The sequence below is a fragment of the Chlamydomonas reinhardtii genome, chromosome 5 (assembly GCF_000002595.2).
Source record: "Chlamydomonas reinhardtii strain CC-503 cw92 mt+ chromosome 5, whole genome shotgun sequence".
Classification (NCBI taxonomy): domain Eukaryota; kingdom Viridiplantae; phylum Chlorophyta; class Chlorophyceae; order Chlamydomonadales; family Chlamydomonadaceae; genus Chlamydomonas; species Chlamydomonas reinhardtii.
In genome coordinates this window covers 2,965,184-2,985,796 of record NC_057008.1, presented here as the reverse complement: position 1 = coordinate 2,985,796, position 20,613 = coordinate 2,965,184, and the positions used below count along the sequence as shown (strand labels likewise).

The following is a 20,613-nucleotide window of genomic DNA, read 5'->3' as shown; positions in this document are numbered from 1 at the left end:
CGCCATCGTGCACACTTGCCATGCCATCCTTGGGACCCCTGGCCCCGCTAGCCCCGCCGCCAGCACCATCACCACCTTGCCCGTGCTCGCTGTCAGTGCCACACAGCTGCTGGGGCTGCGGCTGGCGGGAGCACTGCGGCCGGCGGCACCAAATGCACTGCTGACGTTAGTTGCGGCTCCTGCTGCTCCTGCTCGGGCGCCTGCTCCTGCTGCTGCCATCGCCACTGCTGCCGCCTTTGTTGTTGGGCCGCCGGTTGAAGCAGAGGGCCAACGCCAGAAAGGCGCAGCCCAGCGTAATAGCCTCACTCATACTGAGGCCCTGGTAGCACCACCAGCCGCTGCCCGCCGACTTTTGGCTGCTGCTGCTGCTGCTGCTGCTGCTGGCGGCACTGGTGGGACGCCCGGCCCGGCCCGAACCGAAGGTGCTGAGGCCCATGCTGAGGCCCGAACCGACGGTGCTGAGGCCCATGCTGAGGCCCGAACCGACGGTGCTGAGGCCCGTGCTGAGGCCTGAACCGACGGTGCTGAGGCCCTCCTTGCGATCCTTCGAGCCCAGGCGCAGGCAGTCTCGCAGCCACCACCCCAGGAGGAGCACAAGTGCCCATCGGACCCACCAGGGCTCCGCCTGTGGGGAAGGAGAAGCCAATGGGGAAGGAAAAGCTGAAACGCTCGTCACATTTGGATGTCGATGCGCCAGGTGAGCCAAAGGACGCGCGGGCAAGCGAAGGCGGTTCCGAGAGTACGCACGCACGTGACAAGTCTAGGGCGCGGCCAGGTGAGCACCGTTCCGGAGGTGGCGAAGGTTCAGGTGCCTGCACAGCTTTGCGACTGCCCGCACAGCCCTGACAGATGCAAACGCCCATCTCTTGCTTTGTGACTGTGTGCGGCTGCTTCGTGACTGCACGGCTGCTTTGTGGCTTTGCGACTGCGGCGTGGTACCTCCCCTTTGGAGAAAACATGAACACTCCCCACTGCCCCCGTTCGCACCCTATGCCTGCATCGCTCGCAGCCCGCGTCCGCCGTGGCGTGTTCGAGTCCTCCCTCCCGGCCCATCGCTCTGCACGAGCCCTGCTGCCAGGCTGCTAGCTGCCTTCCCGACCCATCGGGGGCCATGACCCGGGGATCAGTGTTTAGATGTGGCGACGCCTTCATCACGGTGGCTGGCATGCATGCAGTGCACATAGCACTGTCGGCTGATGTTGGGCGCTGAGACCCGTGGTGGTAGCTTAGCATTGCTATAGGGTAGATAGGCTGGCACGCCTGAGGACATTCATTCATGCAGACCGGGGGGCTTTAGTCCTGCCCGTGGGGAATGCAGACACCATGGCCCGAGGTTGTACTCGTACGAGTACGAGTGTACGACCAGGGTATGATAGGTATGAAGGGCATGGGCATGGTTGGATGCTGCTGCACGGTCAGGCGTCTGTACCGGCCATTGGTCCACTGGACCGCTCATCATGTGTGAGTTTTCATAGGGAGCGGCTGGCATCAGTATATATTACTATCAGTATGAGGACTGCTTGCACGGCGCTTGCCCTACCCCATCATACACACCCGCCCGCTGCTCAACATACACGCACACACTGTACGCACCTGCTGACCTCCACTTCCGCGGCTGCCGTCACCACTGCCGCCGCCGAAGTTGGAGCCCCTGGTGCCTTGGCCGCTGCCACCGTGGTTGCCGTCACTGAGCCCGCCGTCGCCGCCGCCCGCGTGGGGGGTCGGCGCCGTCGGTGCAGCGGGCGGCCCAGGAGCGGAAACAGCGGGCGCCGCGCCGCTTGGCTTGTGCGACTCCCCAAGGATGCCCCCGCCGCTGGCGCCAGGCCGTGAATTAGCTACGCAGCTTGTCAGCACCTACGCGCCCATGCGGACCATGGTGAGCAGGCAGCACAGTCAGCAGCGCCGCGGGTGGCACCACCGGTCTGCGGTCAACTTGTCGCTTGCCCGCTCCTTGCAATCAAACACGTCCATGCATGAGAGTTGTCCAGTACCGCCCGTACCCACCAGCCGGGCCTTTGCGGGTAACGCGGTTTGCAGCGGGCATCCAGAGCCTCGCGCCGCGCCGGTCTGCCGTCCGGGACGCGAGGACACCTGGGAAGCTATTTGAGCTAACATTTATTTTTGTTTACCGGGCTCGGTGACTTTTCACAACTTCCCAGGAAAGTCGAGCGCTTTCGCGAGGCGCTAGGCGCCACTCCTGGCAGACGGCGTGCTGATCGTTTTGCTTTTAAGCAGAAGTATCGGCAACGTTCACTGTATCGGCAACTGACCAAGGGTGCGACCTGGGCCGTTTCGCCGATCGGAATCGGAATTGCTGGAATACCTGAAATTTCCGCCCGTCAGTAATTGCTGGCTACTCATTCGTTCGGCAGCGCGCGCCAATTGGCCCCGAGCCAGCAATTCCGACGACCCTAAATGCGGATAAAACCAGCTCATCGTCACCATCCGGCCCACTAAGCCAGTGGACAGCAAACCCACTGGGCCAGTGGGCTTTGGTTGTCATATAACCACGTAACATAACAATCAACTATACTAATGCTAAATTACAGTATTGTCACTCCAGGCCGGTGCGACAGCTGGCCCCGACAACATTCCGGGGACATCTCGCGGGCAGTGCAGCTCGCTGGCACCAGATACAGGGCAGCTGTCGGATGGTGACGGTAAGATGATAAAACTCGTTTTCCGTCGAGTTTCAAGGAAATGTTTGCACGTGTTTACGCTGTATAATGCGCTATTATATGTTAAAATACAGGAGGGAGTTCTGCGGACTTGCCGAGCACCCCCCCCACCCCCCCCACCCCCCACCCACCCCCCAGCACCTCAGCCATCTGCCGAACTACCCCCCAGCCACCCAAATAACATATAACCTATAGCGGAGTCTGTATCTCGCGGTGGGGGATGGTTTCATGGGTTCTGGTGCTGGGGGGTGGTTCGGCAGGTGGCGAGGGTGCGGGGCCGAGCTGCGGGCACGCGGGGGGAAGTCCCCGCGCGACCTCGCAATTTGAAACGGCGACTGAGCAGGAGTAGATTCTCAGAATGGATCCAAGGGGACCGGCCGGATGAAGGGCCGGCCATGAGAAAGGAGGTGTTGAGGGTAGGCAAATCACATGACGGCGCGGCACTGCTGCGAAGTCTTGTACGTCATGCAACTCTCAACAAAAAGCAGAGCGGGAATGGCTCTGGCGAAAGATTTCGCATGCTCCACAAGGCCCTCCATTATACTAGGTGGTGTGGAAGGCTATTTCAGCCAAGGACGTGTACTTCACTCCAACCAACCGCACCCTTGGGGGCGATGAGCTTGGCCACCTCGGACAGCAGGGTGGACACGCCACGAGGCAGCCTGCACTGCTTGAGGAAGGGCGCGTCCTTGTGACAGCATCCACGGAAGAACTTGGCGTGAACAACGCCGTCCGCATCGTCCCAGCGCTGCCCCACGACGACCCCCGCCCTGCACCTGTGAAGAGCGCCATGCAGGAGAGACGGGGAATGATCGGAGGCGAAAGGCGAAAGGCGTGGGGTGGCGTTCACCCTCCTCCCTAGCTCTCTGTCTTGGCACAATGGCTTGCCTGCCATGCTGGCAAGAACACACCTGCTGCCCGCGCACTCCCAACCCTTCGAGCCCGTCAATGCTCACATTTTAGTGCCACTCGACTGGCACTGGCAGGCTGCGGATGCGGCATATCTGTACTCCTTGTAGTCAGGGTATGAAGCAGCAGCTGCCTCCTTGCTGCGGAGTGCCACCATGCGCCCCAGGCTGGTAGGCCCGCCGCTGTGGGCCTTGACAGTATTGTTGATGCATGACGCCGTCGATGAAGCAGGCGGGGAAGGAGTCCACTGAAATTGTGAGGTTGGCGAGCAGGCGCTGGAATTCCTAACGTGACACTGCCTGTCGAAGGACGAACAAATGAGAGGATTGTGCAGCAAAGGAAGCCAATGTACAGCACTGGAAAGTGGCACCGGGAAGTGGCGGTAGTGGCGGCGGCAGTGGAGGTCGCAGCGGCCAGAAAGGGCCAGAACAACACACAACACCTAAGCGTACCTGCCTTGACATCAAACCACGTCACCGCCTGTCCATCCATGCAATATTGTCGCGCCACAGGAGAATGCGGTCTGAACCCCGTTCCCGCCTTGAACCGCTGGGGCACACCCTACCCCTTCCAAAGCCTGGCCCTACCTTCTTGCCGAGCTTCAGCCCGTCGGGTACCCCCTTGGGCTGAGCATCGGTGGCCCCTGGTGGGTCGGACACCGCTGGGCCCTCAGAACGACAGCAGTTCACACAGTTGCGCACTACTTGCGCCGGCGCTCCACTCGTAGCACGCGCCGCACATGCCATGCCTGTACCTGGCGGCCTTGGTGCCATACTTGCAGTAGCAGCCGTCGGGGCCGTCGGCGACGCGTGCCTGACCGTCCACTGGAGTGCACACTTGGTGCGGGGGCGCTTCCGTATGTTCCGTGCCTCATGAAAGACAAGGTAGGGGGTGCTCCTGTGCAATGTGTGTGCCGCCAAACAAGATGCGCATCGCCGCAACAAAATGGCTTGCAGGTGTTGTCGGGGCCGAGCGCACATCGCCACCGAGGAGTGCTGCAAGTGTTAGGAAACACGAGGAATGGGAAACGCAAAACGTGCATGCAATGCGTTGCGTCGGTCGCGCTCGCTCGCGGCATTACCGTACCTGCTGTGTGTGCTGTGCGTCCATCGTGGGTTGCTGTCACATGCGCGCAGCTCAGCCATCCTGCATCCCGTTCTGTCATCCCCTAGGCCTGTAGATGGACAGCCCGCCGCCAGGGATTGCTCTCCCACGCCGAAACCAGGGTCACTTCCCCAAAACCCCAGCCAACCACATGAAGGATGGTGTTCAGAAACACCGGTTCCAAGTGAGTACAGTGGCGGCGCGACACACAGGTCACGAAAGCCCGGCTGCCGAGCTGCCAGCTACAGCCGCGCAAGCCGCCCCAGGCATCCCTTTCTGTGCGGCAGTACCGCAAACATTGCCTGTAACCACAGATACCATATGGGAAGCCGCGGCACAACGCCCAAGCATTCCGGTACGCCCGCAGAGGGCCGCATCCCGGCCGGTGCGCAGCGCCGGGTGCGATAGGACAAAGGAAGTAGGTCCGAGTCCGGGTCCAGGCTGGGTGCGCACACCGGCACAACCAAATGCACCGCTGCGGCCACAAGCCTCGCGCCGACACAGCTTAGAATCCCCCTCCCTGCCGCTCCACCACTTCGCACATGTGAGCTCTGGCCAGGTAGCCAAGGCCACCTGCGACCTGTCCGCCGCGGCATCCACCAAAAAGCCACGCCCAGCCCACAGCTGGCCGCCTGGCGGGCTAGCGAAAGTACCTGCGCCTCCTACGCCGACTGCAGTTCTGAGCTGTGGAGGAGCGCCATGCAGCCGACGCCACATCGGCTGAATCCTGCTATGGCTGGCTTTGCCTCACTCCAAAATGCCGCGGCAATGCCCGGCGACAACGTGGCGGCACCTGGAAGTGTGAGCGCCACAGCCGCAGCGCCGCTGCCACCGTCTGCTGCTGTTCTGCAGACACCCTCTCCATCGGGTTTAATCGATTGACGCCATTGTGCAGCAGCGCCAGCACGTGCTGCCATAGCTAGGCGCCACCCAGCGTCGACGCCGTCCCCAGACCTGCAAGTTATAGGGCGTTCAGCGTCATGTTGGCCGTGAGTTGCTGGGGAAGATATCACTGACAACCATCAAGGCTCACATAATGCTCCGCAAGGTCACAACCACCACCCTCCAGCACACACAGCAGGCTCACTGCCGCGGATCCCACACACCTGCCCGTCTGCCTGACAGGAAGTGAACGCATGTCGAGGGAGGCCTCACCAATCGTCACACGAGCCCTCGTCAGAAACACGTCTCCGCCACGCTCTCCCTCTCACGGCCGACCCCGCAGCCCTTTTGCCCTTTCCTAGGCCACCGACAGGACCCAGGCGCTCTCAGCATGCCTCAACAACCCGTACTCGTGCCAGCGGTGCCCTTGTGCTGGTGATCGCTTGGAAGCGCATGCGAAGACGAAGGGGCGGAGCAGGCGGCCTGGCTGTTCGAAGGGCTCGCCGCCAGTTCGGGTGCCTTTCTCCACGCGCGCCTCCACACCTACCGATGCGTGAAGGCAGGCAAATGCTCATGTTTGCCCGAACTCGGAGTCCTTAAAAAGCCGCTTCTTGTCGTCGTTCCGAGACATGTTAGCAGATCGCAGTGCCACCTTTCCTGACGCGCTCGGCCCCATATTCGGACGCAATTGTCATTTGTAGCACAATTGGAGCAAATCTGGCGAGGCAGTAGGCTTTTAAGTTGCAAGGCGAGAGAGCAAAGTGGGACGCGGCGTGATTATTGGTATTTACGCGACGGCCCGGCGCGTTAGCGGCCCTTCCCCCAGGCCAGGGACGATTATGTATCAATATTGTTGCGTTCGGGCACTCGTGCGAGGGCTCCTGCGGGCTGGGGAGGGGGATCTGGGAATTGGAGGTACGACCGAGATGGCTTGCTCGGGGGGAGGTTTCCTCGCCGAGCAAGCCAGGGTTAGGTGTTGCGCTCTTGACTCGTTGTGCATTCTAGGACCCCACTGCTACTCACAACAAGCCAAAATGGCCGTCATGATGCGCACCCAGGCGCCCGCTGCCACTCGCGCTTCATCGCGCGTCGCTGTTGCCGCTCGCCCGGCTGCTCGCCGCGCCGTGGTGGTCCGCGCCGAGGCTGAGGCTGCCCCTGCTGCTGCCAAGAAGGCTGCTGAGAAGCCCGCCTGGACTGTGCCGACCCTGAACCCCGACACTCCCAGCCCGATTTTCGGTGGCAGCACCGGCGGTCTGCTGCGCAAGGCTCAGACTGAGGAGTTCTACGTCATCACCTGGGAGGCTAAGAAGGAGCAGATCTTCGAGATGCCCACTGGCGGTGCCGCTATCATGCGCCAGGGCCCCAACCTGCTGAAGTTCGGCAAGAAGGAGCAGTGCCTCGCCCTGACGACCCAGCTCCGCAACAAGTTCAAGCTGACCCCCTGCTTCTACCGCGTCTTCCCCGACGGCAAGGTGCAGTACCTGCACCCTGCTGACGGCGTCTACCCCGAGAAGGTGAACGCTGGCCGCGTGGGCGCGAACCAGAACATGCGCCGCATCGGCCAGAACGTCAACCCCATCAAGGTCAAGTTCTCTGGCCGCATGATGTCGCCTGCTGAGATCTAAGCGTTCTGGCAGCAGCTGGACCGCCTGTACCATGGAGAAGAGCTTTACTTGCCGGGATGGCCGATTTCGCTGATTGATACGGGATCGGAGCTCGGAGGCTTTCGCGCTAGGGGCTAGGCGAAGGGCAGTGGTGACCAGGGTCGGTGTGGGGTCGGCCCACGGTCAATTAGCCACAGGAGGATCAGGGGGAGGTAGGCACGTCGACTTGGTTTGCGACCCCGCAGTTTTGGCGGACGTGCTGTTGTAGATGTTAGCGTGTGCGTGAGCCAGTGGCCAACGTGCCACACCCATTGAGAAGACCAACCAACTTACTGGCAATATCTGCCAATGCCATACTGCATGTAATGGCCAGGCCATGTGAGAGTTTGCCGTGCCTGCGCGCGCCCCGGGGGCGGGGGGGGGACGGGTGGGGGGTAGGGGGTCTCACGGGAACAGCACGCTAGGGGTCAGGGGGGGGGGGGGGCGCAGTTTAGCTGACCAGCCGTGGGATGATGCACGCATTTGCAAGGACAGGGTAATCACAGCAGCAACATGGTGGGCTTAGGACAGCTGTGGGTCAGTGGACGGACGGCAGGGGAGGGACGGCGCAGCTCGGGAGACAGGGGGAGACAGCGTGACTGTGCACATGCAGCTTGGCGCGGCGGGACTCATGCCAGTCGAAGCACGACCGCTTTTGTGACGAGGCAGCGAGGTATCTGAGCCGGCAGGGCAGGTGATCAGTGGGGCGCGATGGGCAGGGGAGGTATGGGGTCCTGCCTTCGTTGACCGCACACCGAACACCGATGCATCGTACACTACGAACCATCCAGGAGACCTGGACAGCGCGGGGCAACCGGAGGTTGGTAGGTGCCATGGGGCCGCGCCGGCGCGGAAGCGACGGACCGCTGGAGGCGGGGGGAACCGGGGACTAGACGGTTGGGCAGCCTGGTAGACAACCCGAGCCCGCGCCCGGGCCCCTCGGCCCTTGCACAACTAGCTCAACACCGAGGGCCTTCCCACTGGGGCCTTCCCGCCTCACAGCTCCACGGCTGCGCATGCCCACAACGCTCTTACTGCTTTGTCTGCACGCAGGCCTGCCACATTGCCAGTGACGGTTGAATCAGTCTGGCCCCGCGTGGGCTCGAGGGCAGACCAGCCAGGGGGGCGCAGGTCTGGTCAGGCGAATGGTCGGGCGAGGCCATCCGCTCCACGTCCGCGCATGTTGCTCCGCCAGCCAGCCAGCCAACCAGCATGCCGCCGCCACCTGTCCAACACATGCCGCGCCATTGCGACCCTTTTTTGCGCATCCACGAATCAATAGCAGTGCTCGTCACCCCCCACCAGCCCCCACCCCCACCCGCACCCCTACACGCTAAACGCAATTCTCCATGCCAGCCAGCACCTGCGCAGAAGCCAGAAAGCTGGGGAAGGGCAACACACGGACACTCACGGGACTAACAGGGGCTCCTCCACAGGGTTGCGGTGCTGTGTGCCGGGGCGGAGGCCCTGGCAGGGTGCCGCAGTTGCCGGCTTGCCGCCAAGGAGGCCGCGGCAGGCGAAAAGACAGCCTGCACTGGCCTGCACCCCGGAGACAGTACCACAATCTACAGAGGGCCGGTGCAATCATGCGCCCCGACTCTTGTTCTCAACGCAGCGCAGGTCATGGCATGACACGGAGATCCTCTGAGAGCGTGATGGTGTGACGGTTTAACACACAAGCCGAGAGGTAACGTGCCGTTACATGCACCCCGGCCCTACCGCTCTTGGAGTCCGGGACCCCACCCCTGCGCCTCCTCTCACTGCACATGAGGCTAGCTCTGCTGGCTTGTCCCGCATTGCCTACGCTGCGAAGCACCCAGAGGGTCGCCCAGGGCAGCTGCGGCGTCGGGCCTACGCCGACGCGTCATGGCAGCCGGCCACCAAGCGTGCAACACCCCTGTCGTGGCGCGCGCCACTTCTACAAGCCAGTCGCTTACAAATGCGAGATGTTCGGGCCATTGTTGGTGATTACATTACCCTGGTCATGGACAGCGATTCCAGTTAAAGCTTACGAGTGCCCAGAAACACCATCCAGGAGCGCGTATGTGCTTATTAAATGGCATTTTGATTGGTTTTCGAACCGTGGTACAGTAAAATGGCGAGTGATGCACGCCAGGGCTGGGAAAGCCCGCTCGCGATGGGCGACTCGAGCCCTGTGTGCCCATCGCATAAGTGTTTTCATTGCACGCATGCTGGCCTACCTCACCCAAATTGCATTTGGTCATTTGTTCTTGCATTGCGGGTTTGGTTGACGCGACGTGGATCTGAACCGCAAGCCCTGACTGGTCCACAAGCGACGAGCGCCACACTTGCACAAGAGTTGCGCGCGTAGTTTCGTGTCTTCTCTCTGATTGAGCTATCATAGGGACCTAGATACACATAGACTCGCGTGCAAGCGGTGGACTTCGGCACGATGCAGACCTCCACGCAGCTCATGCAGCTCGGCAGGCGCCAGCTGCTTAGGTCGCCGCGCGCGTTCTCGTCGCCGGTGAACCTTGGGCGTCGCGCTGGAGCGCCGGGGCCCGTGTGCAGCACGGCAGCGGGCGCCACCGTCGCCACGGCCGCGGAGCCGCAAGCCGCTGGTGCGCCGGAGAAGGCGACTGGCGAGAAGGTGGCGCAGCGGTGCGTGCAGGAAGACGGGTGAAGGGGAAGGTGACAGAAAATGGCGCGCCGAAGAGGGATGGCTAGAGAATGTGTGGGGAAGGGGACCCGGGCACAGCGCAGAGTTGACGGGAGGGAGGGCGCCATGCGAAGGCGGGTGCTGCTCAAGCCACGGCGGGGCAGACGCCTTCGTTCCACCTTCACTTGCGGCTGTAAATGCCTCATGGGTTATGCCGGTTGGTGGAAGATGTGTTGGAATGGCGTCATTTGATTCGGACAGCTGGGAGGGTCGGGCCGGGACAACTCCACACGTCTCACCGTCCCGCCGCCCTCCCCCGCCCCCCTGCCTCCCCATGTGCGCACATGCGCACACGCACATTCGCAACGCAACACCTCCAACAACAACATCGCAGCAAGCGCATCTTGAGTGGTGTTCAGCCCACGGGCCGGCCCACGCTGGGCAATTACCTGGGCGCGATGAAGAACTGGGTGGCGCTGCAGGAGAGCTACGGTGAGGAGCCAGGGCCGGGGAGGAGAGGGAGAGGGGGGGATGGTTGACCGTATGCCATTCCCAATAAGAAAGCAGAACCAAAGATGCCAGGGTGAAGAGTTCGGGATGTGAGGAGGGGTTGGCGCTGCATGCGAGCTGCGGTGAGCGATGAGGGGGAGGGAGGTGGGAGGAGGCGAGGAGTTGCTGTCACCATTCCCTAAGGAAACCTTCTGGGGTAGGAGGAGGGGTTGGCGCTGCAGGAGAGCTATGGTGAGCCTCCCTCCCTCCTTCCCTCCCTCCCTCCTTCCCCCTTCCTCACCTAATCATGAGTGTAACCGCCCCCCCCTGCTGTCTACTTCTCTACACTTCTCTGTACCAATCCTTGCAACCCCCAGACAACTACTTTTGCGTTGTGGACCTTCACGCCATCACCGTGCCGCACGACCCTGTGGAGCTGCGCGCCGCCACCCGCTCCATGGCCGCCACCTACATCGCAGCCGGCATAGACCCGGAGCGCGTGAGCGGCGGGGCGGGCTGGGGCGGGGGGGGGGGAGCGGGGGGAAAGGGGAAAGGGGGAAGGGGGAAGGGGGCGGCGGAAGGGGGAGGGGGGAAGGGAGCGGCAGGAGGCAGCAAAGGGTGGCGCGGAGGGGGTTATAACCCTGGGGTTGCATTCATGGTTAGTTGATGACAAGAATGGGAGGGCCCGAGGCAGTCTTGGAGGAACCGCAGATGTTGCCGGTGACCGCCGCGCAGGCTCCAGCTCCAGCGGCGAAATCGTATAGACCTCCAAGGCAGAGGGAGGGGGGCGGCAGGGCGGCAGCGGGGGCTGGTGTGGCGGCAGGGGCGGGGGGGCTAGGGGGCCAGGTGATGGCGGCAGGAGGGCGGCAGGCGGGTTTGGGGGGGGCCAGGGCTGCAGGGCTTTCAGGCACTCAGACGACGGCGGTAGGGCTGGGGAGGGGGCCAGCCGGGGGGGGGGGCAAGCGGCAGGCGTACAAGTAGGTCGAGGGGGAAAGAGGGGGCCGCGGCCAAGCCACTGGTCCCGGGCAAGCAAACCCCTCCCTCCCTCCCTGCCTCCTCCCTCCCACTCCCCTCCTACCGTCGACCACTCTCTCAAATAGCCCTCCCGCGTCCTTCCCCTCCCTCGTCCTCCCCCTCCCTACCACTCCCTTCTCCCAGGCCACCATCTTCGTGCAGAGCCACGTGCCAGCGCACGCCGAGCTGGCCTGGCTGCTGAGCTGCGTGACGCCGCTGGGCTGGCTGGGCCGCATGATCCAGTTCAAGGAGAAGAGCCGCAAGCAGGTGGGGCGGGTGGGGGTTTGAGCCGGGGGGCGTGTGTGTATTAGCGTGTGCGTGTGTGGGGTGGGTGGGTGGGTGGGTGGGGGGTAGATTTATTGTAATCTCAAAGGTAGGGGAGTGAGTGGGTAGTGGGGGCGTGGGCGCGTGTAAACCTGAGCGTTGACGGTTGTGACCGTGTTCAGCAAGGCTGCACTCGCTTCCCTCCATCTCGTCCTTAGCCGCCCCCACCCCCAGTGCTGCTGCCAAGAGCTAGCGCCGCCCCTTCAGTGCTCATGACACTGAGCCTGCAACCCCCGCCCCCCCCCCCGCTCGCCCCGCTCCCAATGCTGTTACCCGGTTCCCATTGGCTCATCCTCACAACCGCCCACCCACCCGACCCACCCACTCACCCCCGCCCCTGCCCGCCTGCCCGCTGTACGGCACACAGGGCGAGGACGTGCGCACGGGCCTCATGACGTACCCCGTACTCATGGCCGCAGACATCCTGCTGTACCAGGTGGGTGTGTACTGTCTACGGTACGGCAGAGGACATCGTCGTACGCGTTTCGTACGGGGAAACGGGCAGGAATACACCGTAGTATGAGGGGAAATCAACAGGTGGCACGACGGGAGTTGCTGCAGCCGCAGCTGCGGAAGGAGATGTCTCCGTTACTCCGTGTCGAAGGGCACTCGCGTGCCAGGGCATCCCGCGTCAGGGCACTCGCTGCCCCTCACAAACTCCCTCTTCCCTCCCCCCGCCCGCCGTTGTTGGTCCTCCTAAACCCGCCCCATCCCACCCCGGACGGCCGCTCATGTGGTAACGACTTCGTCTGCAGTCTTCAGTGCATCCTGTACCGCTTTTCCAAACATCCTTGCAACCCCATCTGTCAGTACACCCATCCACCCACCCCCTCCGCAACCCCTCCGCACCGGCACCGCCTGCCCCCTACCCTGCCCGCCCTGCCCTCCCCCTCCCTCCCTGCCTCCTGCCCTGCCTGCCCCCGTGCCCCCTCTTGATTAACTCCCATGCACGGCTCCCCCCCCTTCAGGCCGACCTGGTGCCTGTGGGCGAGGACCAGAAGCAGCACCTGGAGCTCACTCGCGACATCGCCGACAAGTTCAACAACGAGTTCGGCGGCAAGGTGGGCAGCCGGTGGGGGGGGGGAAGGGTACATCTGTGGCGCGGAGTGGGTGCGTGGTGGGTGGTTGGCTGGTTGTGATGGTGGTAATTATACGTGCGCGAGCCCAACGAAGTAGGTTCGCAACAGTCGAGGAGTCGTCGGGGAGATTGAGGGGGGAAGGATAGGAGAGGAGGCGGGGATGACAGGAAAACGAGGGCAGCAGGGAGGGAGGGAGGCAGGCAGGGAGGGGGCCAGCGCCTGAGTGGGGGACGTGCCGGTATGGCGGGGGCTGCAGCGGCCACATGGGGCCGTGCAAGGACACACGTAGTGACGCCATCCCGCTGCTCCTACCGGACGCAGCACTTCATACTTTGTAATCTAGTCACTCCGTTCTCTATGAACGGCTAAACCCCCCCTAACCCGTAACCCCGTGACCCCGCAGCCTCTCCCCTAACCCCGCTCCTCGCTGGTCCCCCCCCTCCCTTCCTCCCTCCGTGTTCCCTGTCCCCGATGCCCTTACCTGCTCCCAATGCCTTCCACCCCAGCCCCTCCCTCCACCCCATATTGAGCCTTAGTTCGTTGGGCTCGTGCATATGATCACTCCGCTACACCCCCTCCCTTCTGCACGTGCGCACGCACACGCAGCCCTGGAAGAAGCGCGGCGGGCGCGGCGGCCGCGTGTTCAAAGTGCCCGAGGTGTTCATTCCGCCCGCGGGCGCACGCATCATGTCGCTGCAGGTGGGGTGAGGGTTTGGGGGGTGGGGTTGGGGGTGATGGGAGTGGAGGTGGGGGGGGGGGGGCAGGGCTTGGGCTTGGGCCGGGGCCGGGGCCGGGGGCATGGGTACGGGGGGCGGGGGCCCACATTCAACGGTGTGGTCAGGGGGGCGAGTGCCGGGGCCACGGCACCAGCAGCTGCTGCACACCTTGTACGGCACCCGTCATGCTGCGCCTCCAACGTTGACCACACCTCCACCGTTGGTTGAGCTGGGTTGCAGTCGGGTTTCTGATTCGGATTTTCCCGCCGCGCGGCGTGCACCTGGATGTTTAGGTCAGCCCGCCACACTGCCGCTCTCAGTCGCACCTGGCCACACCTCCACACTGCCGCTCTCGGTCGCTGTGTCTTTGTTGCTTGTGTCATCGGTTCAATCACTCGTTCAGGACGGCACTGCCAAGATGAGCAAGAGTGCGGAGAACGACAACACGCGCATCAACCTCACGGACACGCCGGACCAGATCGCAAACAAGGTGGGAGCCTGACAGCGGAGGGGGCAGCGGGGGCAGGGGCAGCGGGGGGGGGGGACAGAAGTGCAGCGCCGCAGGGGCAGTGGCGGCGGCGGCGGCAGCGGGGGCAGTGTCAAGGCACCGGCAAACGCAGGGGCAAGGCTACCCAGGGGCGGGGGGGCGCCCAGCCAGAGCCGCGTGTGAACACAGCGGCGGTCCCACACTCAAGGTACCACCCACCCCACACCCCTCCTCACCCTGCACCTCCCCCATCTCCTCCCTCCCCAAGATGGCCTACCGTCTACCACTTCCTTAACTAATCATGATTGTAACCCACCTCCCCTCCCCCTCTGTGTACCTTTGTACCTGGCTACGACTTCACTTCGTAAACTTAATGCGTGTATCCCCCTCCAGATCAAGCGCTGCAAGACGGACGCAGTGGACGGCCTGGAGTGGGGCCACCCCGACCGCCCCGAGGCAACCAACCTGCTCACCATCTACAGCCTGTGCACCGGCAAGAGCAAGGTGGGCAGGGCGGGGGGGGAGGGGGTTAACGTTGAACCAATCCCTTAAGGAAACAGTCGGGGGGGAGGGGGGGAGGGGCCAGCGTTGTGTTTAAAAAACGAAACGAGGGCACGCCCAGACGGTGTGTGTGTGTGTGTGTGTGTAATATCCTGACAAATCCTGCATCCAACCAACCGAAACGCGCTTGCTCGCTCACTTGCTCACTCACTCGCTCGCGACGTTCAGGACGAGGTGCTGGCCGATGTGGGCGGCATGCGCTGGGGCGGCTTCAAGCCCGTACTGACGGAGGCGGTGGTGGAGCACCTGCGGCCGCTGCAGGTGGGGGAGGAGGGGAAGGGGGGGAGGGAGAGGGGGGAGGAGGGGGGAGAGGGAGGGGGAGAGGGAGAGGGGGGGGGAGCCGGGGGAGGGGGAGGGGGAGGGGGAGGCGATGGGGAAGGTGGAGAGGGGAAAAGGGTCAGAAGATGGGCAGGGCGGTACGATGGAGGTGGAGGACGTAGGTGATAGAAGAAAGGGAGGGGAGCGCGACAACCGACCGCTGATTTCCGTATACTGGTGCTATGTAGTGGTGGAGCGATGGTCGAAATGGACTTCCCTATCCCTCTCCACATCCCGACACACACCTCTGAGCACCCGCCCCGCCCTTCCCCTCCCACCTGCCTCCGTGGTCTGCATCATTGGACCCATCTGCCGTACCGCCGACTTCCGGCTGCCACCACCTCGCCGCACCGTATCGCACCGTACCGCGTGTCGTACCACCAGACCAAGTACGGGCAGCTCATGTCTGACGTGTCGTACATTGACTCGGTGCTGGCGGCGGGCGCGGAGGCGGCGGCCGCCACCGCGGACCGCACGCTGGCGGACGCACGTGACGCCATGGGCTTTGTGCCGCCGTTCAAGCGGAAGTAAATCATGTTTGGCGGCGGAAGTGGCGGCGGCGGCAGCAGCAGGAGCAGTAGCAGGAGGAGGAGGACGGTAAGAGCTAAGGGCAGGAGCGAGAGCAATGCATGGCCGAAGGCGTTGCGGTGGTAGAGGCAAGGTGGTGAGGGCGTAGTGGTAAAGGGCTTGTGGGGACTCGTGGACTGGTCATGATAGGGTCGACGCAGGTGGGCACGTTCAGAGTGAGCCGGTGAGGGTGGACTGGCGCCGGTCATGTGTGTAACTGCCAAGTTGGATTTCAATGGCGGTGCCGAAGTGAACAAGCGAAGGCTGCCGTTGGCAACTTGGGTGCTGTTTAGGGCGCAGCTAGCTGAATGCTGGGCGCAGCTGTTGAGGAAGGCGCGTTGGGAGCAGGAGTATGCGGTGCAGGGTCTGCGGCGTGCAAAGCCGCCCTGTGATCTTGGGTGCGAGTGTTCGAGTGAGTAGTTCTCGAGAACGCTTGAACGGTGAATTATGCAAAGCCGTTCTTTGCTCTTGTGAGAGTCCCCACTTGGCTGCCCGCGGAACCGTGACAGATAGCTGTTGGGGCCGAGGCAAGGCAGCAAGCCGGCGCGAGTACCGCCGCGGTGCGAGTACCGTGGTGTGTGCATAGGCGTGAGCGGTGTGTGCGGTGTGAGGGCGGTGTAGGGTGTGCGCCCCGTGGCCTGTTTGTGAGATGTTTACGTGAGGAGGTGCGGTGCGGAACCGGCTGTGGTGGCTGTGTTGGAAAGCCACAAGGTGACGGGCCAACACGGTAGAAACGGATGGCTGAGGTGACGCATGCACGGCACATGTGGCACACGCAGGGACTGGTCCCGGTCAACCAGTGAACAGGTGGGGCGTGGATGTTTGCAGCGCAGGAGAGCATCTCCCCTGAATCCCTGATGCAGCGTGCAAAGTGATTGATGTAAAAGCCAGAGCTGCTCCAGACGGCAGGCGGTGATGTTGATTCGGTGAAGTCGTGCCACGGCATGCTTGAAGACGGAGGACTGGGCCATCGGGGGCGCGCGTGTCCACACTGGGGGGATGAGGTGATTGATGCAAAAGTCGGGGGAGGCGGTTAACTGGGGTACGCGGTGACGAGTCGCGGTGCGCGGGCCTCCATGGGCCTGCCACGGCACTGCAAAAAGCCCTTGGTTCCACTGACACCGACACATCGCCCCCCTCAACCAGCCAGCAACTTGTCGGTACAGTAACCCCGGCGTTCGACCATCAGCGCCGACCCTCGCCGACCCGCGCGCTCATGCACTGCCGTTGCAAATTGTGTGCCATCTGCTAGGTCTGGGAATCAGCTGCACCATACGGGACTTCATCAACCTGCCTTAACCGGTTAACCCTGTCGCATCGCACACCCCCTGAACGGGGGGGGGGGTTGTTGAATGGCCCACCCGTCGACCGCGCGTCACCGCCGCACGCGTGTGCCTGCCCAAACACCCGAGGCCCCAGCAGCATTCCCAGCCTCTGAACACACTGCCACACGGGGTGCATCGGCATGCCCTTCTGATCCTCTGACCGACATGTGCAACTTGTGCGGAAAGGGGCGGGAAGTTTTAACAGCCAACGCTTGGCTCGACCTGACGCGACGTGCGAGGCCCTGCGGCCTGCTGCGGCCTGCGGCCGGGCCGGCCTTTGGGCTGGAGCTTCCGGCAGAAACGCCAACCACCACCACCCAGAGTAGACCGACGCGTAAGGTGCCTAATTGCCGCGGAAAAGGCAAGCATCTGAGAAGCCTCGACGCCAGTGCGGAGGCGCGGTGCCCAATGCCCGAACGCAGCCCCAAGCGGTGACATGACATATTCGACAGCTCAATGGCCCTGCTGGCCCGGCCCCTCGGCCCGCGCGTTGCAAACCCAAGGCAACAAGTATGCTAAGCGAGTGCATTCGCCTCGCAAAAGAGCACCACGTGCGCGCAGCTGGGGTTCTTTTGCCCGTTGCGTCCAGGGTTCTTGGGTCGGGAACCGTTTGCGTGTCGATGTCGCCGGTTTTAGTCACGCGCGCTATGAAAGAGTTGGTCTCAATAACAACGCATGTTTAGTTACGCGTTCTGGGTCCACTACTGCGTTTGTCATGACTACGCCCGCCGCGCCCACCTCTCCGGAAACAAGAGTTTCACGCAAGCGCGCTTGTTTTTTTCGTTGGCGACCCCAAATGATACGCATCGTGATATTGGATTTCACCGATGTCCCTTGCAGGCTGAAAGGCCCGCTGTGCAACAGGCTGGCCTCAAGGCCTCCCCTTGATGGTAGTTGCGGGCCGGCCCCCTACATAAGCGAGCAGAGGCATACCTAATTCTCATACGCATTTTCACATTCAGCTCTTCACCCACCGATCACCTTCAGCACTCGCACCTCCACCCACCGCCCCCAAACTCGCTCGCCCAGGTCGCTGCTTTTCTCCGACGACAATGGCCCCGACGTTCTCGTGTACTGCCCGTCAGGGCGCCTCCGCCTCTGCTCCCCAGCTGACGGGCGCCGCTCCGTCGCGCCACTACCGTCGCAGCACCACCACCAAGGCGCCGCGCAAGCGCACCTTCCTCGTGGGCATGACCCGCTTCGACGCCCGCATGGAGCTCGGCGCGGGTCTGGCTAGCTCTGCCTGCGGCGCGGCGGGCTCTAACACGCTCGGAGGCTCGTGTCAGCTTCTGTCGTGTGGGGGCGACGACAACTCCGGTGAGCGCAGCATTCATGCGATTCCTTGGGAGACCGGGAGGCCAAGAGGATAGTTGCAATTCAAAACGATGTCGACGAATGATGAACCCAATTGTTAAACATACCCAATGAGCTCTGGATCGCGCGGGATCGTTGAGGTCTGGCCGCTTCGGCTTTCAGACCTGTCCTGTCAGCCCATGGCCGGCCTTGACCCGCCCCTCGCCGCGCCTCGCCCCCTCCAGGCCGCATCAACAACAACAGCTTTGGCGGCAACGGCGGCAACAACGGCGGCAGCAACGGCGGCTTCGGCTTCAGCAGCGGCGACTTCGGCATGCCGGAGTCGCGCATGGGCCGCGCGCTGATTGGCGCGTTCGCGCTGACCGCGCTGGTGGCTGCCTTCCCCGAGCAGTCTCGCGCCATGCTGGGCAGCTCGGCGACCTCGCCCGCGGTGTCGCCCAACAGCGGACTGCTGAGCGCCTCCCGCGCGGATGCGCCGCTGGGCCGCGTGTCCACCGGCTCGCGCAGCAGCTCCGGCCGCTCCAAGGTGGGTGTGACTTGGACCTCGGGCGCTTACGATTTGGGTTTGGGACTTAGGAAGGTTTGGGTTTGTGGCCTGTGTGTAAATGGCAGCTGCCTAGAAGTTGTCTTTATGTGTAGGGTCGGCCAGCGCGCTGCAGTGGCGTTGGGCACGCCCGTTCGCGCTCCTGCCCTGCTGGCGGCGTGCCTGCGGCCTGAACCCTTGGAATGCTTTCCCCGCCTGCTTCTACTCACTGCCTTCTCCCCGTCTCTCTCCCCTCCCCTCTTCTGCATCCCCCAGGTTGTGCACGTGGTGGGCCGCGACAGCACACTGGTGGTACCGCTCACCCAGGCGTCGCTGCCCGACAGCCAGGTGAGAGGGTCTTCGTTCACTATGAAATGGGCGGGGCAGGTTGTTGGGAAGCGGTGGGAAGCGGAGGCGAGGCGGCGGCGTTAGGTGCTGACCGGGTGCGAAGGGCTACGGAAGGGGCCTGCTGACACAGCGCCAGTACACGCCTGGTGCGGTCGGCAAGTCAGTGTAGCGCGCAGGTGTTGCCGCGGCCTGCGGAGGAGTCCACATCCATCCATCCAGCACGGCACTTCCCCAGCCCTCCCCCCTGCCTCCCCTCTTGCTTCCCTCCTCCGCAGCTGCTGTCCCGCAGCCCGGTCAACGGCGGCTTTCTGTCGGGCGGCGGCCGCGTGCGCATCGTGGACGCTCCCATCCAGCTGACCCACGACGAGGTGTCGATGATTGCGGAGAAGCAGTACCGTGTGCGCGAGAGCATGCGGGTCAACTAAGTCTTTTGCATTTTTGCAAAAGCATCAGAGCCTTGATAGGAGACGCCGGGTGTGAGGGCGCGGGTTGCCGGCGAGATGATCGCTCCATATTGACCCGATCACGGCTGAACAACATTGCTAACCGCCGGCGCCGGGCAAAGAGAGCCGGGCCGGCAACACGGATTCCTAGGGAGCAGCCCGCTTGTGATGACATGGCAAACTGCTTTGATCGAGTCTATATTACGTCTTCTTGGCCGGTGCTTGCGGCGGGGTGTATGGCGCAGCGCGCTTGCCTGGTCCGTGTCTGGTGTCAGGACGCGCTCCCGCTCGCACCCTGTGTGCGTGGACGTGGACTAAGCCGCACGTGCTTCGCATGCCGCGATGTTGCCATGCCCTCGAGAGCCCAGCCCAGCTTTTCTTCTGAAGTGTCATCAGTACGCTCAAGAGGCATCTGTATTTGTGTTTGCCACTGATGCGCCGGCTTGCATGGCTGCGACAAGCAGGCATGAACATTGAAGACGCATGCATGTATGCATACCGGCTGCTGAAGTGGATGGGAGAGAGAGAAGACCATTGATATTTCTAACGGTATCCTTGCTGGTGCTGGCTTATCGTGTGCGGACGCCTCGGCGCCGAGCCACTGTGCAGACGTGTGAGGGTTCTGGGTAAATCACTGCCTGGGGCCATGCGCCCACCCGCACGTGCGCAACGTGTCGAGTGTGTTTTGCATTCGAGGACGCACTGTAGGCATGATGGATGCAAAGGCGCTACACATGTGGCTGTAACGACGTTTGGAAATGGGCATATGCGTGGATGCCAGTCCTGCCAGATTTTGATGCATTTGGTTGTGGGTCCTTCCTTCATGGTGAGGTGGGCAGCAGCACCCAAATAAAGCAGTGTGCAGTCGGCATGCACGCTTGCGTTGCTGCTCACAGAGCGAGAGAGAAAGGTATAGAGAGTAAGCGTACATATAGCACAAGGGCACGGCCTGTGGCGGGCAGGGCCGCCCTGTAAGCATCTTGGTACTCCTAATCATCTGGCCAGGAAGCGCAGCCGTTCAGTGCGGTTCAGCAGCCGTGTAGCCATACTGTCACATGAGGACACAGCGAAAGTCAGATCAGCAGGTCATGACGGCCCCACTTGGGATTTGGTCTCGGAGACAGCTTTGGAGACAGCGGAGGCTCCTTAGGCACATGCAGGCTAGGGCATGCACCATGTTCGCGCACTTAGCCGTGTGTGGTGTCCGCCTACGCCTAGGAGATTGCATTGGTTACAAGAGGGACCTGCTGACGCAGTTCACGAGCCAGT

The 20,613-nt window shown here is 62.9% G+C and overlaps 4 protein-coding genes across 5 annotated transcripts in view; 3 read left to right on the top strand and 1 right to left on the bottom strand.

The window, feature by feature from the left end:
• CHLRE_05g238343v5 (uncharacterized protein) overlaps positions 1 to 2,512 on the bottom strand; it is a 3,986-nt gene extending 1,474 nt beyond the window's left edge. The window contains exons 1-3 of the mRNA XM_043062315.1: positions 2,005 to 2,512; positions 1,594 to 1,854; positions 1 to 625 (exon numbers count right to left, since the gene is read on the bottom strand). The exon at positions 1 to 625 is cut by the window's left edge and continues 366 nt beyond it. Of these exons, the coding sequence (XP_042924879.1) occupies positions 167 to 625; positions 1,594 to 1,854; positions 2,005 to 2,115 (831 nt within the window). The 5' untranslated portion in view covers positions 2,116 to 2,512 and the 3' untranslated portion in view covers positions 1 to 166. The remainder of the gene's footprint in view (positions 626 to 1,593; positions 1,855 to 2,004) is intronic.
• Positions 2,513 to 6,561: 4,049 nt separating this feature from the next.
• CHLRE_05g238332v5 (uncharacterized protein) lies at positions 6,562 to 7,555 on the top strand. Its single transcript, XM_001697670.2, has one exon. It carries the CDS (start codon positions 6,608 to 6,610, stop codon positions 7,196 to 7,198), a length of 591 nt encoding a protein of 196 aa, XP_001697722.1. The 5' UTR covers positions 6,562 to 6,607; the 3' UTR covers positions 7,199 to 7,555.
• A 1,867-nt stretch (positions 7,556 to 9,422) lies between these two features.
• On the top strand, positions 9,423 to 16,508 carry CHLRE_05g238322v5 (uncharacterized protein). The gene is made up of 11 exons (XM_043062314.1): positions 9,423 to 9,838; positions 10,231 to 10,328; positions 10,703 to 10,824; positions 11,484 to 11,606; positions 12,031 to 12,099; positions 12,632 to 12,724; positions 13,349 to 13,441; positions 13,862 to 13,948; positions 14,339 to 14,449; positions 14,675 to 14,767; positions 15,209 to 16,508. Exons 1-11 carry the CDS (start codon positions 9,630 to 9,632, stop codon positions 15,353 to 15,355), a joined length of 1,245 nt encoding a protein of 414 aa, XP_042924878.1. The 5' UTR covers positions 9,423 to 9,629; the 3' UTR covers positions 15,356 to 16,508.
• A 584-nt stretch (positions 16,509 to 17,092) lies between these two features.
• On the top strand, positions 17,093 to 20,331 carry CHLRE_05g238311v5 (uncharacterized protein). 2 transcript variants are annotated; one of them, XM_043062313.1, is made up of 4 exons: positions 17,093 to 18,033; positions 18,255 to 18,556; positions 18,830 to 18,901; positions 19,177 to 20,331. In XM_043062313.1, the coding sequence occupies exons 1-4, from the start codon at positions 17,769 to 17,771 to the stop codon at positions 19,324 to 19,326; spliced, it is 789 nt and encodes a 262-aa protein (XP_042924877.1). In that variant the 5' UTR covers positions 17,093 to 17,768; the 3' UTR covers positions 19,327 to 20,331. The 2 variants fall into 2 exon arrangements, with proteins under 2 accessions (XP_042924877.1, XP_001697724.1); XM_001697672.2 differs by having other exon boundaries at positions 17,673 to 18,033.
• Positions 20,332 to 20,613: the final 282 nt, after the last annotated feature.